The sequence below is a fragment of the Gavia stellata genome, chromosome 2 (genome assembly GCF_030936135.1).
Source record: "Gavia stellata isolate bGavSte3 chromosome 2, bGavSte3.hap2, whole genome shotgun sequence".
Lineage (NCBI taxonomy): Eukaryota > Metazoa > Chordata > Aves > Gaviiformes > Gaviidae > Gavia > Gavia stellata.
Genome location: NC_082595.1, coordinates 109,367,779 through 109,386,201, shown reverse-complemented (window position 1 = coordinate 109,386,201; position 18,423 = coordinate 109,367,779). Strand labels below are relative to the sequence as shown.

Below are 18,423 nucleotides of genomic sequence, written 5' to 3'. Positions count from 1 at the left end.
CAGGAGAACCTGGCTTTGGTTCTCTGAAGTTCTTTCTCACGTGAGTTTCATTTCAATATCCAGCAGTTGTGAGGTTGAGTTTGGTGGTAGCTTAAAAGGCAGGGAAAGGGTTGGAAGGAAAAAAAGTTAACAAAGTGAGGGTGAAATTAATTGGCTGTAGTGAGAAGGGAAGGGGGAGAGTGAGTGAAGCAAGGGTGAAGACTAGAGCATTCTTTTTGAAGTACAATGTCTTAAAGTCAACTCAGCTAAGAATTTTATTGCTGGTCTTGTTCTTCGGCTTCTGGGGGAAGATCACGAGGGGAAGGCTCTAAGGAAGTCATGGTAGTTTATCTTGTCTTCTCCACAAGAACATAGGTCAATCAGCTGGGGGAAAAAAACAACAAACAACATAAAGAGTTAGAACTCTGATGCTAATCTATGCAAGGAGAAGAGTTAAAGTGTTTGAGTTTAATCCTGACTGCCTTCTAAGTATCACCACGCTGGCAATAGATCAAAGTGTGGCCACAGACTGACGTAGGCCACAGCAAATCTTTCAGAAACCTCATAGAAATCCCTGCCAGAAGTGGGATGGGGGCAGCATATCTGAACAGTTACTGTTCACTGGTGTTGCTTTGGTGTGCGCACATGGCATAAAGTGGAGATACAGGTAATTGAGCTCAGCGACAGCCCTACTAATGAGCCAGTTCTGGTATCCGTGCCTGACCCTGCATTGTGTTACAGAGCTATAGCCTTCGTGTGCTTAAGGGGAAGAAAGGGTCTTTTGTTTCTTTAATTGCATAACTAATCTTCTTCTGACACCCAGGGAGATGGAAAAGGTCTAATATCACAGTTCCTTGAAAGGTTTCTTCTTCCCCTTGTCGCCTGGAGACAGATTTACTAGGGTTGCTCTTGTGTGACTGACAGCTGTGCTCCTCTCCAATCCAGACAGTAACTATCTGCCATATGTTTAATTTATAGCATTGCCACACTTCTGAGGGCTCTGGGCACACTCTTATTAAGATTTCAAGAGAGAAGAGGGATGCTTTTAGTGTATAGGTCCTAGATGGGGATTCAAACATGGGGGTTTAGCCTCAATTGTCACTTCACACTCAATTGCTCTTGGGCATGTTGCTTCATCTCCCATTCTTGGAGCAGAAGCAGGAAGGACTGTAACCACATTATAAATTCCTCAGGACAGAGTGGTCTCCAATGAACTCTAGTACAGCAAAGCCTTGGGTGCTGGTCAAAGGCCTTTATCAGTGCACATTCAGAGTCATAAAGAACCTGCCCGTGCATCTTTCTAACCATGGCTGTGATGCTCACAGTTGGCTGGTTTAGAAAATGGGGTTTTTTAGCAAGGGAAATACTCCCTGTGGTTTCTAGATTTCTTTAAACTCTAAGTCTGCCTTTATTGGCCACTAATCTACTGCATATCACATCATGCTAAGAAAGCTTTCTGGCCAGTCATATTCCTGAAAGGATCCTCCATCCCTGCTGCATGAATTTTCCTTTCCAGTTTTCCTCACATTTTCTGTGATCTCCACGTGCTGTTGCCCACAGTGCCCAGCAAGCCTGTGTTTTAGTTGTGTTAACCAAGTGGTTATGATTCTAATTTTTTTTTTTTTTTGTACAATATTTAGTTCTCAAATCTTCAATTCAGTTGCTGTTAGATCCAGAATGCGTCTAAGCTTTCCTAAGGCTCATTCCCTAAGCACCTCAGTGTCATCTCGACTCAAGCCCAGGTGTGCTTAAATCATGACAGACACTCAGTAGCTCTGCAGTAGCCTATGCCTGATCTCTATCATGATAGACAACCTCTTCTGCTCATCTCTGAGAGCTGAGCCAGCAGGCTTTTTCAGGCTTCACATAACAGTGCAGCCAAACACTAGGCTGGTCTTTTGAGGGTCAACGTGGGTAACATTTCTTCCCTTTGCTTAGAGGACAGCAATTATTATCTCCTCCTTTAAGAGACAGGCTCAGTCCAACAGCTCAGAGGCCCTTCTGAATTGGGACTCTCTTGCCCTTTTCTTGAAGCTGTTCCCCTTTGTAGGGTAGAGCAGCTGTCGGTCTCGCCTGACTAGGGTTGGTTTGTAGAAGGGCTATTTTGAAAGAGCTATAGGAGGGGAATTCAATATGCACAGCACCCCTTCCTTCTGACCTTGTTAAGAAGAATGGCGTTGATCGGCACACTCAAGCTGTTGCAAAGGGCTAAAAATTTTTCTTTGTCCAGGATACCAGAGCCATCTTTGTCGCACTGAAGAAACGCCTCCCAAATGTTCTTGTTGTTCAAGTACTGATGGACCTTCAGCTCTTCCTGAACCTGCACAATTAAGTCATCCAGTTCCTGCTTGCTGGTCCCAAGTGTGGGGTCACTTGTAGAAGAAAGGAAGAACAGGACTTCATGTAAAAGCTGCTTCTGGCAGCCTTACTGTGACACTTGTGTATTGGCTGCCCACCATGGCTGGCCAGACTGTATTTCTCAATACACAGCAGGCTTCTGGGGTTCTTGGTTTTTATGGCAAGCTCATCTCAGTTTGGACTTGGAGATGAAGCTCAGTCTTGGTCTTGGAGCATTAGGTAAACTATTTTCCCTTTGCAGGACATTTACCCCATGCAGCTTTTGTCTGCAAGTGCTCTGGGACAAGGAGCGTTTCCTTGCATGCTCCATACAGTCCCAGGAACTGTATGCAACTCTAATTTCAACCAGAGCCCCTGATTTCCCATCATACTAACTGACTCCAAAATGTCTTGTGAGGTAATAGGGTTGTTACTGGGTCACCCAAAATGGGTCCAGACAGCAAAAAAAGAGGATGTGGTCTAGGCTCTGATGGGCTGATAATCACAGTCAGAGCAAATGAAAAAAAAGACTCCACAAACTCTACGCTGAGCCTACAACCATCCAGTAGCGCATGCAGATACTGCTAGCAGCATCTGTTACAGTTAACTGCTGTCTTTTGGGAAAAGATGACTGTGCCCATTTAGCTGAAAGTATCTCTGCTGCTGAGCCAGAGCTGTCCCACAAGGTTTTTTGGGTCAGCAGCAGCCACAACATTATATTGTACACACTTGACCCCCCTCTGTACGTGTCCAGACACAGGCTTTTGGAGCTGAACAATCAGCTGAGCAGCCATTAGACAGCAAACTGGAGCCCATGGAGACTGCTGGAAATGTCCTTAGCTGTCCACCCTGAGTCTTATGTAGCTGCACAACACCATCCTTTGAAGCCTACCTTTTGGCAGTCTCCTTTACCAGCTGCTGTGGGCGAAAGTGATCCCTCAGGGACTGCAGTGTTGCCGCGGGGAAACTCTCTGCATTGCTCTCCATATAATTAAGCACGTATTCATCAGCATCAGTGATAACAAACCTGTGGCCAAACACTGGGGAAGAGGCATTAAAGAAAGCAGTGTTACTTGCCTTTCAGCATGGGTAAGTCACTTCATCTTCCAGGAGAGAGCATGGTTTCTCTCTTGTGGCTGGGCTCAGGTTTGAGCAAGCTCTGCTATTTGTTTCAGTCCTTGAAGTGAGAATAGTTTCACTGACTCAAAGGGAGTTCTGCTGCAAGAAAAGGAACTGCTGAGAGCAAAGGCTCTGTGCTTGGGCTTTCAATGACACACCCCCCCCCCCCCCCCCCCCCATTAGCACTAGTGTGTTTCTAGTATTTCAGTATTACATTTATTTTCCTTACAGGATAGGCTTTTGCTACTGAAAGTCATCTGGCATAGCTTTAACCCTGTGAATCCTGGCAGGTCCCAAAACATAAACTGAACATACATATACTATGGAGAATATAGCTCTTTTCCTAATTATGTCAAAGGTCCAAACACTGACAGTAACAGAGTTGTATCAATGAACACCAGCTGGTGATCTGGAAAGTCAAATGTGATGAGAGCCAGAAGGAACAAATCTTTCAAGTGAAGGAAGGTATATGCACTGTCTGTGCAACAAATGACATATCAGAGCAGGCACTGAAGACCAAAGCTCAAAGACTATTATTAATCCAGATTGGCTTTTACCTTCAATTGTAGAACCGATGGTGAGGTCAGAGGGCTCATAGTACGTGACATTCTCTGTAGTGGAGCCTGGTTTGGTGACTCTGGTCTTTCCTAAGTATTTGCCTCCAATGATGCCAGAGTTACGAACTGGGGGTTCATAGATGCTGATCATGTCATTGGAGAGGAAATAAGAGAGGATGAAACGACGCTTTCTGTCCTCGGGGTTTGGAGATTCCTAGAGGAAAGGTAGTGGCTTTGGAAAAGCACATTTGAACCGGGTTTTTCTGTCCTGGGCTTCTGGGGTACCTAGCAACCCACTCATAAGCACCCAGAGTTCATAGCTATTTTTTATAGCTGACTAAACAAAGCACTTGATGTAGGCCAAAAGCTACAGGTATGCTGACATAGCATAACAAAGCCCTAGACAGCATTAAGTATCAGAATTTCAAAGGTTACTTGCTCTAGTCAGGTTAACAGAAGCAGAATCTGGGCTGCAGTGGCCAAGTATATTCAGTGTTTCCACAGACTGAGTAATCCAAGAGAAAGGAATATCCTGTATGGAATGATTCATCAGAGAGAGAGACTGGCTATAAAATTTAGTATTAAAGTTATATTTTTCATTATAATGAGTGCCTGAGAGAGGCTGGTGCTGTTTCTAGCTCTTAGTCACAGGAAGACACGCCCCTGACACACCAGTGGGTTTACTTGCTTAGTTTAAAACTAAGTGGATCTGAACCCGTCAGCTGTGACCTTTAGGAGCTCCTGCACAATAGGGAAAAGAAATCAGCCCTTACTCACCCTGAGTGTTTGGAGAGGGCAGGCACCAGGCAGCACAGGAAATGCCATTGCTACTGCTGGAGGTGCCAGAGGCTCCTTGCATAAACCAACTCTAAAGCTGGCACAAAGGCCAGGGCCTGAAAGCCATTGTCGTGGGTGGAAAGCGCCAGCCCTGTGGACTCCCCAGCTTCTATGCTGGCACCTGGCTGCTCTGCTAGTACAGCCCCTTGCTGGCTGCTGCGGCCAGGACTAGCCTGGAGCAGGACAGGTGCTGGGAGTCAGAAGCGGAGAGACAGCAAGCTCCTGCCTGTGGCAGCAGTCGAAGGCAGGCAGAGGCACAGTGCCCAGTTGCAATGCTGTTTCAGTTAGGGCCATCTGTCACGTGCTGATGTCAGTGGGAGTTTTTCCATAAAAGGCTGTGGTTTTGTAGCATGTCTGTTTTGTACTTTCCGGCCTTGTTTTTTTCTACCTTTGCGTGCTACTAATTGTCACAGCAAGTACACAACAACCCAACAGCATCCCCTGAGGGGCACTAGTGTTGGCTTGGGGAACTCTCTTTTCCCACCAGCACAGAGGAGAAATTGCTAACAGCCTTGTCTGACCAGGCTGTTCCTCTCATCCTTCTGACTCTGTAACATAAGCTGGCACTATACCACCAAGGAAAGCACTTACCAGGGCCACCTGGTATCGCAGCACCTTGTTGTCATTCTTTAGCATCTTAATTACATCTTTCCGGGGAGGCTTTGGAAGCAGAGAAAAGCAGTTCTGAAGAGAGTCTTCAAGGAGGCCAAAACCATTATAGGGAGGAATTACCTGCATCCAGAGGAGATATCAATCATAAACAGCTGAAAGTAAGAACAAGACAATGTTTACAAGACAGCTTATCAGAAACCATCTGTTTGGAAAGAAATCTTTTGTCACCGGGTAGCAATAGCTATGACATCCTGCCCAGTAGAGATGTTACTAGCCCAGCCTTACTTATAGAAAATATTTAAGAGAATTAAGAAAATCTGAAATTCAGAAAGCCAGGTAATTTCTCACAATAAAGACACTATGGCTATACTAATAATGAAACCTTCCTGTGCACTGGAACTCAATCATCTCAATCATCAGTGGTTACACTGTTAACTTAATCCCCATCATGTTTGTGGTCTAGGCCAGCTAGCACTCCAAACCATGCCTAGGCTCAGTTTGGGAGGTAACAAGGACTGTGACTGTCCCCAGTAGGCAGTTTGGACTTGGCAACCCTGTTTTGGAGGGTGAGGGAGAGTTTAGTAGTATGAGTGCCCCCAGACTGTGCCACTTGGCTTCCCAGCCAAAAACAAACCCTGACACTGTTTAATTTTCTAGTATAGACATAACCAGAGTTCTTTCTATCACTATTAGCAAGTGCTTCGTACTTTACCATATTAGAAATCAACAGTTTCAGAGGACTTTCATTTTTATATCAATTATGACCATTCTTGCCTTGTCTTTTTCAAATTACTTGCTCTTTGCTTTAAGCTGAACTTGTTTACTAAGCTGAACCTATACTTTACTATAAGAGCTTGCACCGACTGCCTCCTTCCCTCCCTTCCTTTGAGAAATTGTTTGCAGTACCTGTGGAACTTCCTCAAGTGGTTTCTTCTTTATTTCCACTGGCTGGAAGTCTGTGATGCCAAATTTGTCACGATAGAAATTTCGCGTGAACTCATCGCAATCATAGATGAAGAAGGTGCGTCCAAGGAGGGTGGTAGATTTACCGACAGCAAAATCTTTAGCTGTGTACCACTCAAGTACCTCCTGATCGGAGATCTCCAGCACACAGCTTGGGAAGGTCTCTAAGGACAAGGGAGCAAAAGGAAAAATAAATCAATTAGGTAGATGTTAATGTTTTTTAGTGAAAAGGGATACAAAAGCAAGCTGTATAAATAGCTCCAGGGAGCTGTTGGTACTGCTGTCCTGTCACTGTTTCCCAAAAATTAAAGAATTTAGTGATCATTTAAAGAACTTTTCTTTGGCCAAAACCCAATGACACTTGGAGTGTTCCCAGCAAAAATTTTCCAGACTCGGTGTACCTCTGACACAGCCACCACATATGTGCTACCCACCAAGGCACTTTAGCACAGAAAGGTGTGCTGGCCAATCTAAACTTACTTTTCTTGTCCACAAAGGTTTTGGGCAAGCGTTGGCGTTTTATTAGTATTGGGAATGGGTCTCTACCATCATTTTGCTTGTAGACTTCCCGAACCTCCACTGTGTCATCTGCCAAGTAGTAATGGATGATGTAAGGCAGATTCTCACCGAAGATGCTGTCAGTGTCATCCCATATGGCGTAGAAACGAAGGACCTAGGGTGGAGAAAAAAGAGCCAGAGAAAACAACCATGGATTAGAATTACTAATGCTTTGTCCAAATGAAGTGAGTTGAAATGGGTTGAGTGATTGGAGGCATCTCAGCAATCTTCTCTGCCAGGTACAAAAGAACCAAGCCCTTATACTATGGGTACTGGGATGAATGGGCTGCTGAGGCAGCAGTGGGAAGGGCAGCAGGGGCCTGGAGAGCTGGACAGGCCTGGCTTACCTTGACAGCAGCGAGAGAGAATAGTTTATGCTAAGACCAGAAAATTAGTTCAGGAAGCATGAGAAAAAATGGGGGGGAAGTGATTAAAAATAGCAGAAAATAATTGCCCAGGAATGAGCAGGGAAGTAGTATTAAGGGAAGTGATTTTTTATAATGAAACTTAATACAGCAAGACAGAATCTTGTTTTGACTCTTAAACCTCTTAGAGGTTTCATGGCCAATTCTTTCCTACTCTCATGCTGCGGAAGGCAGAGGGGAAGGCACTCAGCAGTCCTGAGGAGGCTGCATTCACTGCAGACCCCATCTTATTTCTGCCTAGTGGAAATATCACCTTTTAATGCCAAGGATATCAAACCCCTCCTACTGCAATGCTCAAGAGTTCCCCAAGGTACAGCTCCTAAAGAGGCAGCCCAATAGCCATTGCAGGCAGAGTTGGCCCAGCGCAGACTTGAGTCACTAAAGTTTTTACTGGCAGTAAAATGACAGGCATGGCCTAGTTTGCATCCACACAGCAAAACTGTTTGCTCCTCTCAAAACAGGGTGACCATATCCAAAATGGCAACTGGATAGGATCCTGGCCTGTGCTTACAGCTAGCTGATGGCCAGGAACTGTTTGATTTATAGCTGGCCAGGGACAATATGGAGAACTCAGGTTGTGTCCTGGCCCTGTTTTATTTTCTACTATAGATGTAGTCTATAGAGTTTCTTACGTTGTTGCTGGATGAAAAGAAGAAGATCCAGAGGAGCAGGGAGGAGAGCATTAGTCAAGTGTGTGCACAGAGAGAATTCAGTGAGAGCAAGTGGCATTTGTGTTTGGCTGAAATTGTCCACTCTGGCACCTGGCATCAATGTTTTGGGGGAAGAGAGGAGTGGATGCAGCACGCCCATTCGTATTAGAACTGCATCTGGCCCTATCTGCTAATTTCCCAAGGCAGGTGGCTTATCTCATCCCAACGGAAAAAAGATGGAGGATCTAGAGCATAGGCTCTGCAATCCAAAGAGAAGCTGTTTACGAGGCACAAAGTCCAGCAAAAACATAAAAGGTTTTGTTTCTCACTAAAGCCAAGAAAGGAGCAAAGCTGGAGTCTGTTCAGTGGACTGAGATCTTTTAGAATGAGTAAGGCTGTAGACACTCACAAGATTCAGGTTTCAATAACACATATAGTCTGTAATGTGGGTAATCACTACCAGCTCTCTCACCTGCTTATCGTAAGTCAGAAACCGTTTGAGTTGGTCGAAATCTGATGGTGTGATGTACTTGCGCATAGGCATCCGACGCAGTTCTGTGTAAGGATCAAAAGCCATTTTCTCTGGAGGGTTCAGTTCAATTCCTTGGCTCTCCAGGAACACCTAGGAAGGTCATCTAAGGTATTAATGCTGCTGTGAGTTCGGAAGGTAAGAGATAACTAGAGATTACAGATGGGCTGGGTGTTGACAGAACACTGAAGGTTCATTCCACAGACCACCATGCTGCAGGAGTGTTAGTTCTACTGTAATAGCAAATACAAAAGAAGATGACCAAGATGTTTTTGTTTAAGCTTTGCTTGCCCTTTAATTACTTAGAGCAGTCCTGTCCTTGGCATCCTAACTCAGATTTTACTTGAGCACAGTTTTCCTTGGCCTTAGGGCTTTAAATGGAGGATAACTGTCAGTTGGTCTGTTTTATGTAAACAGAAAAGATGAAATTAGTGCATAACTGTGGATGTAGTCAGTCTGAATTTGCAAGAGACCTAGGGCTCCCCAATGTGTCAGACAGTGGAAGTTAGTGTTACCCATACTAGGCCCACCAAGGCCCTTCAGGCCATGAGGATATGTGCCAGAGTTGGAGCTTCAGTCCATCTTTCAGGAGGAGTACTTCTCCCACGGAAAGAGGACAATCTGTTTATAAAGAGATTTTTTGCTTACCTCAGATGCATCAACAAACTCTAGGGTATTATATGTGTACTCACATCAGTCACCCAAAACAATCTCTGAAGTCAATGGACTTCTTCCCTTTTTGGCCTTGGGAAGTGGCCCATGAAAACATTCAGCCCAGGAAGCACCTATGCAAACATCTCCAACAGGCATGTGAGATCACCCTGAAGACTCACAAAGCAGGTTCACACTTTCAGACTCACTATTTTCTGGTCTGGAGCATGCCAGTTAATGGTAAATAAACTACTGGCCTTGAGATGTAGACCCACGTAGCTCATTTTATGTTTTCCATCGATCAACCAACATTAACATGAGAACCAGCTCTTCATCTGATGTGAACTGACTTTAACAATCAACAAGTTCCAGAAGAGCTGGCCCCACATGTTCTTAACAGCCACATATATACCAATATATTACACATGCTTGGGAACATTCCTGCGCACTGAGGCCAACTGGAAAGGAACAGCCTGCATCTAAACTCTCTCAGCCTCCAGGACAGGTTGGCTGCATGTAACTCACCTATTGGGAATGGTCCCAGGAGCATTCTAACTCCTGGACTGCTCCTGGGAATTGCTTGGAAAAGTATTAGTTGACCAGAGCTGAGATTATATTGGGGATAATCTAACAGGATACCATTATACTGGTATTTGTTATTATTTGTTATTGGATTGTTATTATTTCATTTACTGGTACAGGAACAGCCAGAAATAGAAAAGCAGGCAGCGAGTAAGCTCTCTTAGAAAGGTCGGTTCATACCATGCTTCTCAACCCCACAGATCATGACCGCTCTTCTGGCTTGGCTATAGATGGGTGCAGAGTTACTGACTGCATTCCCTTCCCCTATTCTTAACAGAAGAGTATTAAGTCAGAAAAGGGTTAGGATCAGTATTTTCCCTCTCACATATGCACAAGGTTTCATCTGGACTTTAAGCAGTTAAACTGGTGTACACATAGAAATTAGCTTAGACCAATTGTATTCACACAGAAATAAGCTTAGAATTTGTACTGTAAGGAGCGTTTCTGAGGACAAAGGATGGACTTTGCCCCATCAGCCCTGGGGCAAAAATACTGAGCAATTAACATGCCCTCAGCAAATATACCCTGAACTTCCCATTGATCTGAAGAAAGAATTCTCCAAAAAAAGGAAAATGAAAGATTGCAAGAAACCTTATCCTGAAAGCTACAAATGCAGACTACCGGACTCTAACAGGTCCGGCCACCTGCAGTTCCTGGGATTCTGTGTGTCAGTGTTCTCAGTACAAGCAACACACCTGTGTGAATGGGTCACAGTCGACTATGCGGTACGTCCTGCCATACATGGTGATGTTCATGCCCCGATTCAGATCTTTCCAGTGGTAATGATCCCCACGGTCATTCTTGGGCACCCGGTGACGTCTGATAAGTTTGCCTTGAGGAAGACCAGAGTTCTGCACAACAGGCTCTATGACGGACATGCTGTCATCTTCCAAATAGTAATAGATACGCACTTGGCGGATCCGGTAATGCTCTTCTGCGGAGAGAGGAACATCCTCCTGGAAATAGGCATCAAACTTCAAAATCTGCCAGAGGGGCAATATCCCAAAGGGAGAGAGAGAGAAACATTTTGAACACCATGATTAGTCTATTAAGACAAATAATTTATTTGCAATGTTTTTTGTCAGTGCAAAGTTACTGGATTGTAATCTACAAAAACATCAAAGCCAACTGTAGCCTAATCTGTGACTGATGGCAGAGGCATCATGAGGGCTTTTATCAAGACCTGCCTTTTACAAATTTGGTACGCTTGAGACAGGTGTAAAAAATACAGCCTTTTCTGTACTCCTCCTTGATCACCCGCTATTTCACCTACTGCCAGGCGCTTGGTTACTGCCAGTAATCTAGTTTTCTGACATACATGACTTTTACTATTGTCAGCTTTTCAGACCCCAATTTAGGGAAGCTGTCAGGAGATTTAAAGAGTTCAACCACATCTATGGATTTTGGAATCTGCATGGGTCATCTGAAGTCACATCTATTCGGCAATGACAGCAAATGCTAATCTGTGCTGGAGAAACAAGAACAGCAATAAGGGTGGAGGGAAAATGCACCCTGCCAAAAGCCAGTCAATCACAGTTCCTGTGCTTGGCAGAAGTATGAGGAATATTCTCTCCAAGATCATTTGTTGCCCCTAAGAGTATGTAGGTGGCCAATCAGGCCTTGCATACCCGGCCTACATCTACCCAGAGGCCAAGGTAATTAAGTGATGATAAAGCCAGCAAGTTCCTACCAGCCAGCAAAAGTGCTTCAAAAGGGACCGTGACTTCCCCCAGCAGCACTGGGGCCCCTGCTGCTACTCTGGCTTGAATGAAGGGGTAGGGAACTACCTGACAGATTAAATGGCAACATCTACATTACTCTGAAGGAATAGCCTCAGTAATTAACACAGCACATCTGTTCCCCAGACTGTCTCACAGATGGGCTGAGGGTTGGCTGCAGACTGCCCTTCCAGGCCTGCCTGGCAGCGTGCAAACCCCTGGGCGCGCTCAGGTCTGCTGAGCCTCACACGCTTTGCAACGACTGCTCTGTCCGTGGCTGCGGTTGCGCTCGCCAGCTTGCAGTCGGTGCCACCGGCCCATTTAAACTCAAGGGTCAGCTCAGGACTGCTCCAAGCAGACACATAGCCACCTCCTAGTCCGATACGATCACCAAGATGTAACACAGGAAGTACTAATGGTACAGGCTGTAACATGCTGTGGTGACAAACACAAGCATAAATAGTTAGACCACAGTTAAACAGTCTAACAGGGTCCCCATTGCAGACTGTCTTTTACAGTTTAAGCTCAGTTACAATCTCAATGTAGTTTTGGAAACACAGAAGGCCAGGCTGTGGTTTACAGGGCAATGGTTATAAACTGAAGCTTTTCAGAGTTAATCAAACTCCTTTTCCAACGCCTGCTGGAAATGCTCTAGCGTAACTTGTGGGGAATGTCTTACATCGTTTACGTATTATAATCCTCCTCCCGAGCAAAGAAAGCCTCTTTCAGTCTGGGGTTCAGCTGTCTCTGACTAAGGGCTATGGCATCTGAAAACTGCTGTACGCTGTCCCATGAACCCTGGAGCTGACTGTTTATGTCTCCAAACTTGGCCAGCAATATTCCTGGAATAAGCTTCTTTATACCTTTTTGTCAAAAGCCACGTGTGCTGGAATGAAGCTTGAAGGTGGAGCCTGCTTGGCTTGCCCATAGGTCAGCGTGGGTCTCTTGTTGGATAATTCGTCTAATTCAGCTTGAGAAAGCTGATTCACATATAGTCGCTCCCCACCGATCCCCACCGTTGGCAGCCGAGAAAAGGCAAATCCGTTTTTGTAGCCCAGTGTTTGGGACCGATGAAAAGATGTTTTCTGTGGAAGGAAATCCAGCTGTTAAAATACTACCTGCACTTAGTAGATACGGCTACTGAAAGCACAGAAAAACAGTAAAAGAGTATAATATTCAGAATGCCCCCCCCAGCTTTTTATTATAACCTACTGCAGCAGTAATTTACAATCAGATTTTACACTTAGATCAAGAAGGCTGAAAAAACAGTAAGTGGCTGGAGGAACAAAGCACCAGAGTGAACTAGCACTGGCACAAACTCCCCAAGAGCTTAAATCACTGAATTTCCCTATTGCCACCATTCTCAGTGCCCAGAATGGGGTGACAGCACTGTACCTGCCCTAGTATTTCTCTTACAAACTCTTTCTTCCCTCCTCTGTGTTACAGCAGTACAGAGCACCATGGGACCTCACTCTGTTACTGCCTTAGTGTGTTCCCTTGACTATTACATCTTGTGCACCCTCTGTGTTTTCTGTCGCTATTTATTTTGTTAAGCCTCTCCTGGGGATGATATTCACAGGATTTTCTTCGCTGGGCTAAATCAAGGTGTGTCATGCTCACAGAACTGCAGTTATGAAACGTACCAAAGCACATCAGCTCTTTCACCACCTCTCTCCACAGTCTATACAAGGGTCACACAGGCAGTTGGTCTAGAGGATCGTTGTAGGTCCCTTCCAGCTGAAATATTCTATTCTATTCTAATCACCATGTAAGGCAGATTATGAGAAGCCTGATAAGGCGAGAAGAATTCTATCCGTGTGAGGACTGTATAACGTTGGCTATAGGATTCACTTGTTGTTTTGTGTTTTGTTGGTTTAATCTTGGTTTTGAGCTTCTTGGAGCCTTTCACCTATCTTTGCCATCTGCCTGACGCCAGCTACTGAGTCATTCTTCAAACTAAATAATTATCCAGATGGCACAGGAAGGTCCCTGCTTTGCTTAAGGACACACAACCAGAAAATGTCAGAGCTGTGAATAGGACCTGACCTCTGCCAATCCAGTCCTGTTCTTCACTACTGACGATTAGGATTGGACCTGAGCGACACCAAGCTACTTTACTTGACTTGCTGTACAGTCCACCACGCCTGGTACCTCACCTGCAATGCTGAAAGCATTTGAAATAACACGTGCCTGGCTGGTCCCACTGGGCTTTCAACACTTAATGCTCCAGAGAAAGCACGAGAAATTGTGAGTCCCTGATATAAAATCCCTGACTTTACCTTGCCTTTTGCCAAGTAAAACAGAGTTGTACGCATTTCTACTGCTGAAGGAACAAGCTTCAGCTCCTTTTCCAGACCCAGACTTGCAATCAGTCCAACCTCAGGCATGTGAACCACTTCTCCACCCCCTCCCTCACCCCTCATGGTTAAGCCTCTAATCTTATTTATACCTTCAAGGCCCCACTTGAATTTCACATAATTGCCTGTTTTCTCTTTAAACTGGTACTACGGATCTTGCAATGCTGTGGACAGAGAGCAGTTAGTTAGGAAAACAGGTTCAGGTGAAAACAAGAGAGCTCACTGAAGACATGCTAACAAAATGTCTTATAAACATTAGCCCTGCGACAGAACTGCCATTTCCTTCTGTTAAATAAATATCAAGGGAAAGCTGTGGGAAAAATATTCAAGGAAAACCAGGAAGTTTGTTTTTAAATTGGGCAATATCAGTGTTTGTCAGAAGTGCAGAGGCTTTTAAGAGCTCACAGTTGCCTAAAGAAAACACCTCATAAATTCATAAGACTTCCAAAGTCGATAGGCTCTCCCAAGTGAGCATGGATGCCAGACAACATCTCACAGTATCAGGTGACTAATGTAAATTTAAAAGAGAAAAACCAGAATGTAAACTCCCAATCCCAGTCGCTGCCAGTCCATGTCTGAAGAAATTCCACCAAATTAAGTCCTTCTTTTTGACAAGTCTATAATGCTTCATACAAACACTGTTCCCCCTCCCAGTGCCTCTGTTCCTCTGTCACGTGAGCACTAAGCAATAACAACACTATCTTATTTGAACACAGAGGTTTTCTTCACCACTTTTCAGCACTCACTTGGAAAACAAGTATCATGATGCCCATTTTATAGACTGGAAAACTGAGGCAAAGTGAGTTGTTAGCACTTGCTAGGGCTCATCCTGAGGAACACTGCAAAACCATTCTGGAGTCCAGACATCCTTAAAACATTACCAATACTTCCAAGTTACTCTAAAATAACGATCTGCTCTGCTAAGTCCCGTGGGTGTTTCTTACATATACACAGCACTGATGAAGTCAGTAGAAGCATTCACATGACCAAAGCAGGCAGGATTTTACTGATGGAGGAAATAATATTTTGCTAGGGGCAGAAATTTGCATTGCAGATTTCCAAGATGTTATAAATGATATTGAGGAAATAATATTATTAAGCTGAGGATAATTCTGAGATAACCTTTATTACTGCATGATTAAGAGTATTCGTTATGAGTAAATGACTCCACTTACCGTTGAAGAACTCAGTCGTCACTGACTGACTGACTTAGAAAATAGTCTGACTGTTCATGCTGGAAGGCACCACTAAGACTGGTACAATGACAACTTATCCTTGGGTAATCCTAACCCACACACAAGCAGAATAAAGAAAAGAGAGGGTCCTATTTAGGAAAATGGAGAAAACTGGTTTCCCACAAAAGCATCCAGAATGATCTGGACTGGGTTTACCAAAGCCCATCATGACATAGTTCTTGTAAAGAGCACATCATGTCAAGAGCACATCTGTCAAACAGGTATTAGTGACAATACCACCACTGGTCTGAGAAACATAGGACAATATCTTCCTAAGGGAGCACTAGATCCCTTCAGTGTTGTTAAGATCCTTTAGAGGTTCCTCCTCACTCCATCTGAGGAGCAATCAAGAGTTACAGAAATTTCTATCACAAGGGTACCTAGGAAATACTGTAGTGTCCTCTAGAGATATCAGGAACAGCAGTGGCAGGAGCTGGAAGGGAAGCTTTCCTCTTTTGGGAGAATAAGCATTTCCATTGGAACATCAAATAAGCATGAGGTTTGTGTCCTGGGAAGTTAAGAGGTTCTATGAATGATATGGGAAGAGCAGAGCGGATTGACCTGAAGCGGGGCTCACCATCACTTAAGATTTGCCGAAGGGTAGACTGAATTTGTAAGAGGTTCTCTCTTCTGCAGAGCACAGTCTAGGGGACATATCAGGAAGACATGGAAGCGCTTGTTCTGGAGGTGTCAGTTTTCAATGGGAATATCAAGGACAAAGAGTACTGTCCCAAGGTATGTCTCTTTCTTTTTTTTTTTTTTTTTAGTAGAGCATGTCCCGTGACAAATGTTCACATGAAAGTACATGAGGTGCTTTATCCTGCAATACCAGAGCATATTGGGGCCCTGTTTGCCTGATGACAAAGCAACTTGTATGTATTGGGAGGGAGCAGGAGGAAGAAGGGGCCTCACTCGGAATACTGAGCCTTGTGGAAATGGAGGAGCCTGTTCTTAAGGAAAGGGAAACGTAAGGCATGCCCCTACAGAAGTCTGGAAGCATTGCTTCTGAGGGAAGCAGTCCAGGTATTGGTTTCTCAAACTGACAGTAGTAGCATTGAGTTGAAGTTGAGCAATGGTGTAAAGACTCAATATATTAGGTCCCCAGGCAGAAGGAAGGGCAGAGCTGTCAGCTGCTCTGAAACAGTACTGGAAGGAACTCAGGGAGTATCAGTTCTCATCTGTGGTACTGCTTCCTCAAGAGGATATTGGAAGGATTTGGTGCTATCAGATCCTCAGTGTGGGGGCATTTGGGAATGAGGAAAAGGAGAGGTTGCTTCCTCATTTAGGTATCAATTCAAGTGCAGAAGATAGATAAAGATGAGATTACTTCTTCCAAGGAACCTGGGAGCAGCTGAGAGGGTCTCACTTCCTTGGCAGGATCCTTGAGGCTGTGGTGGTATCAGTTCTCTGAAGACTATCAGGTTCTCAGGTTCCAGACCATTAGTTCCCTATGGACTACCAAGGATTCAGTTCTGCAGGAGAGCATTTGTGGAAGTATCGGAGCTTTGGAGGGGGGGGTATCAGGAGAATATTTGTTGCCCAGGAGACTGGTGACTTCAGGGTGTATCTGTCCCTTTAAGGGTGGTGGGTGGGCCCAGGACATACCTGTTTCCCTAGGTGTATGGGGATGGTTTTGAGGATTAATTCCTAGTGGAGGACTGCTTGAGGTTTGGACAGTGTTGGTTCTCCTGGGTATATCAAGTCAGCTGAGGGGATATCAGGTGTGTTTAAGTGTCCTGGATCAGGGCAGTATCAGAATGAGTAGCAGGTTCAGAACACATCCCTTTGGGAAAACTGAGATGGTTCAGAGAAATGGGAGTTTCCCTGAGGGAATCAGATTTCAAGAGTGTAAAGTGAATATGGGGATACTCCTTCCCTTGGGGTACTACATGAACTGGCAGGGGAACTATTGGAGGGCTTCAGGGGTTCTGGATCTCCATGGGGTGAGTTTGCAGATAGTAGTTCTGCAGTTACAGAGAAAGCTTTTGGGGTCTCAAATGAGGCTGTGACAACCTAGCTCTCCATAGCTATCAGGACAATTTCAGGGTATATCAGATGGGTGCAAGATCTAATGGGTTCCTTGGGGACAAGGTTAAGAGTACCAAGTCCCCTAGAGGGTGGGCTCAGGGACATCTGGTCCCCTGGGAACAGACTTTAAATTACATTGGGAGAATTTAGGGACTACCAGCTCTGCTGTGGGTGGGGTCAGGGAATACCAGGTGGGTTCAGAGAGTTCAGGTCCCCCAGAAGTGAGTTCAGCAGATATTTGTTGGCTTTGAGAAACACCAAGTTCCCTGGGGGGAGAGTTAAGTGGGTATTAGGTCTGCTGGGGAGCATCAAGTGAGTTTACAGGGCATCAGGTCACTTGGGTGTCACTTCACAGGGTACCAGGTCCCCTGAAGGGTGTCTGGTGAACTTGAGGGGTACCAAGATCCCAAGACACGGGTCCACAGAACACCAAGTCACCTCAGGGATATTAGGTGAATTTGGGAAGTACCAGGCCTCTTGAGGGAATTAGAGGGTGGTCTGAGGGAATAGCAGGCTCCCTGGGGGTGGATTCAGGGAGTAACTTGTTCTCTGGGGGGATATTAGGTGAGTTTGGGGGTGCCAGTTCTCCTGGGGAGTTAGAAGAGGGTCTGAGGGAATACCAGGTTCGCAGGGGGTGTCTTCAGGGGGTACCAGGTCTCACGGCGGAGCCGGACAGGGTGTAGGTCACTAACGGGTCCCTGGAGCAGGTGGGGGGTGTAGAGGCCCGGTTCTCAGGGAGGCTCTCAGCTGGGCACCTGCTAGGCCAGGCCAGGCCGGGATTGGGGCTGTCCCGGGGGAATGGGGGCGGGGGGTCCCCGGGAGTCAGGGTACGCCGGACGGCTGCGCTCACCATGGGGTCCCTGAAGGCATAGCCCGGGAGGAAGGGCAGGCCCGGCCCCGGCTCCGAGCTCATGGCGGCGGAGGCGCTCCCTTCCCGGGCTCCCGCGACGCCGTCTCCACGGCAACCGCCAGCCCGTCGAGTGCGCAGGCTCATCGGAGGGGGGGCGCATGCGCACTGAGCTGGGCGGAGTTCTGCGCCTGCGCAGACAGGGAGGGGGTTGCCGTGGCAACGGGAGGGCGGGAGCGCGGCCGGTGGAGCCTGTCCGAGCGGCGGGGCGGGGGCTGGAGCGGCCGGGCAGGCCCCGGCGCGCTGGGAAGGGGGGCCCAGGGCGCCCTCGTCCCCGCAGCGTGGAAAAGAAGTAGTCCTGGGAGCTGTAGAAAGCATTAATCCTGTTTTCTTACGCAGTTGAGCACGCTTCGGCCTACACCAACACAGGCCGCTGCCA

General features: G+C 45.9%; 1 protein-coding gene across 1 annotated transcript; it reads right to left on the bottom strand.

Moving 5' to 3' along the window:
- Positions 1-291: 291 nt before the first annotated feature.
- EFHC1 (EF-hand domain containing 1) lies at positions 292-18,050 on the bottom strand. Its single transcript, XM_059835543.1, is given in 11 exon segments — positions 292-363; positions 2,138-2,326; positions 3,187-3,356; positions 3,993-4,206; positions 5,421-5,561; positions 6,348-6,568; positions 6,885-7,077; positions 8,510-8,659; positions 10,495-10,782; positions 12,381-12,602; positions 17,988-18,050. Coding segments are annotated over 11 exon segments (1,923 nt in total).
- Positions 18,051-18,423: the final 373 nt, after the last annotated feature.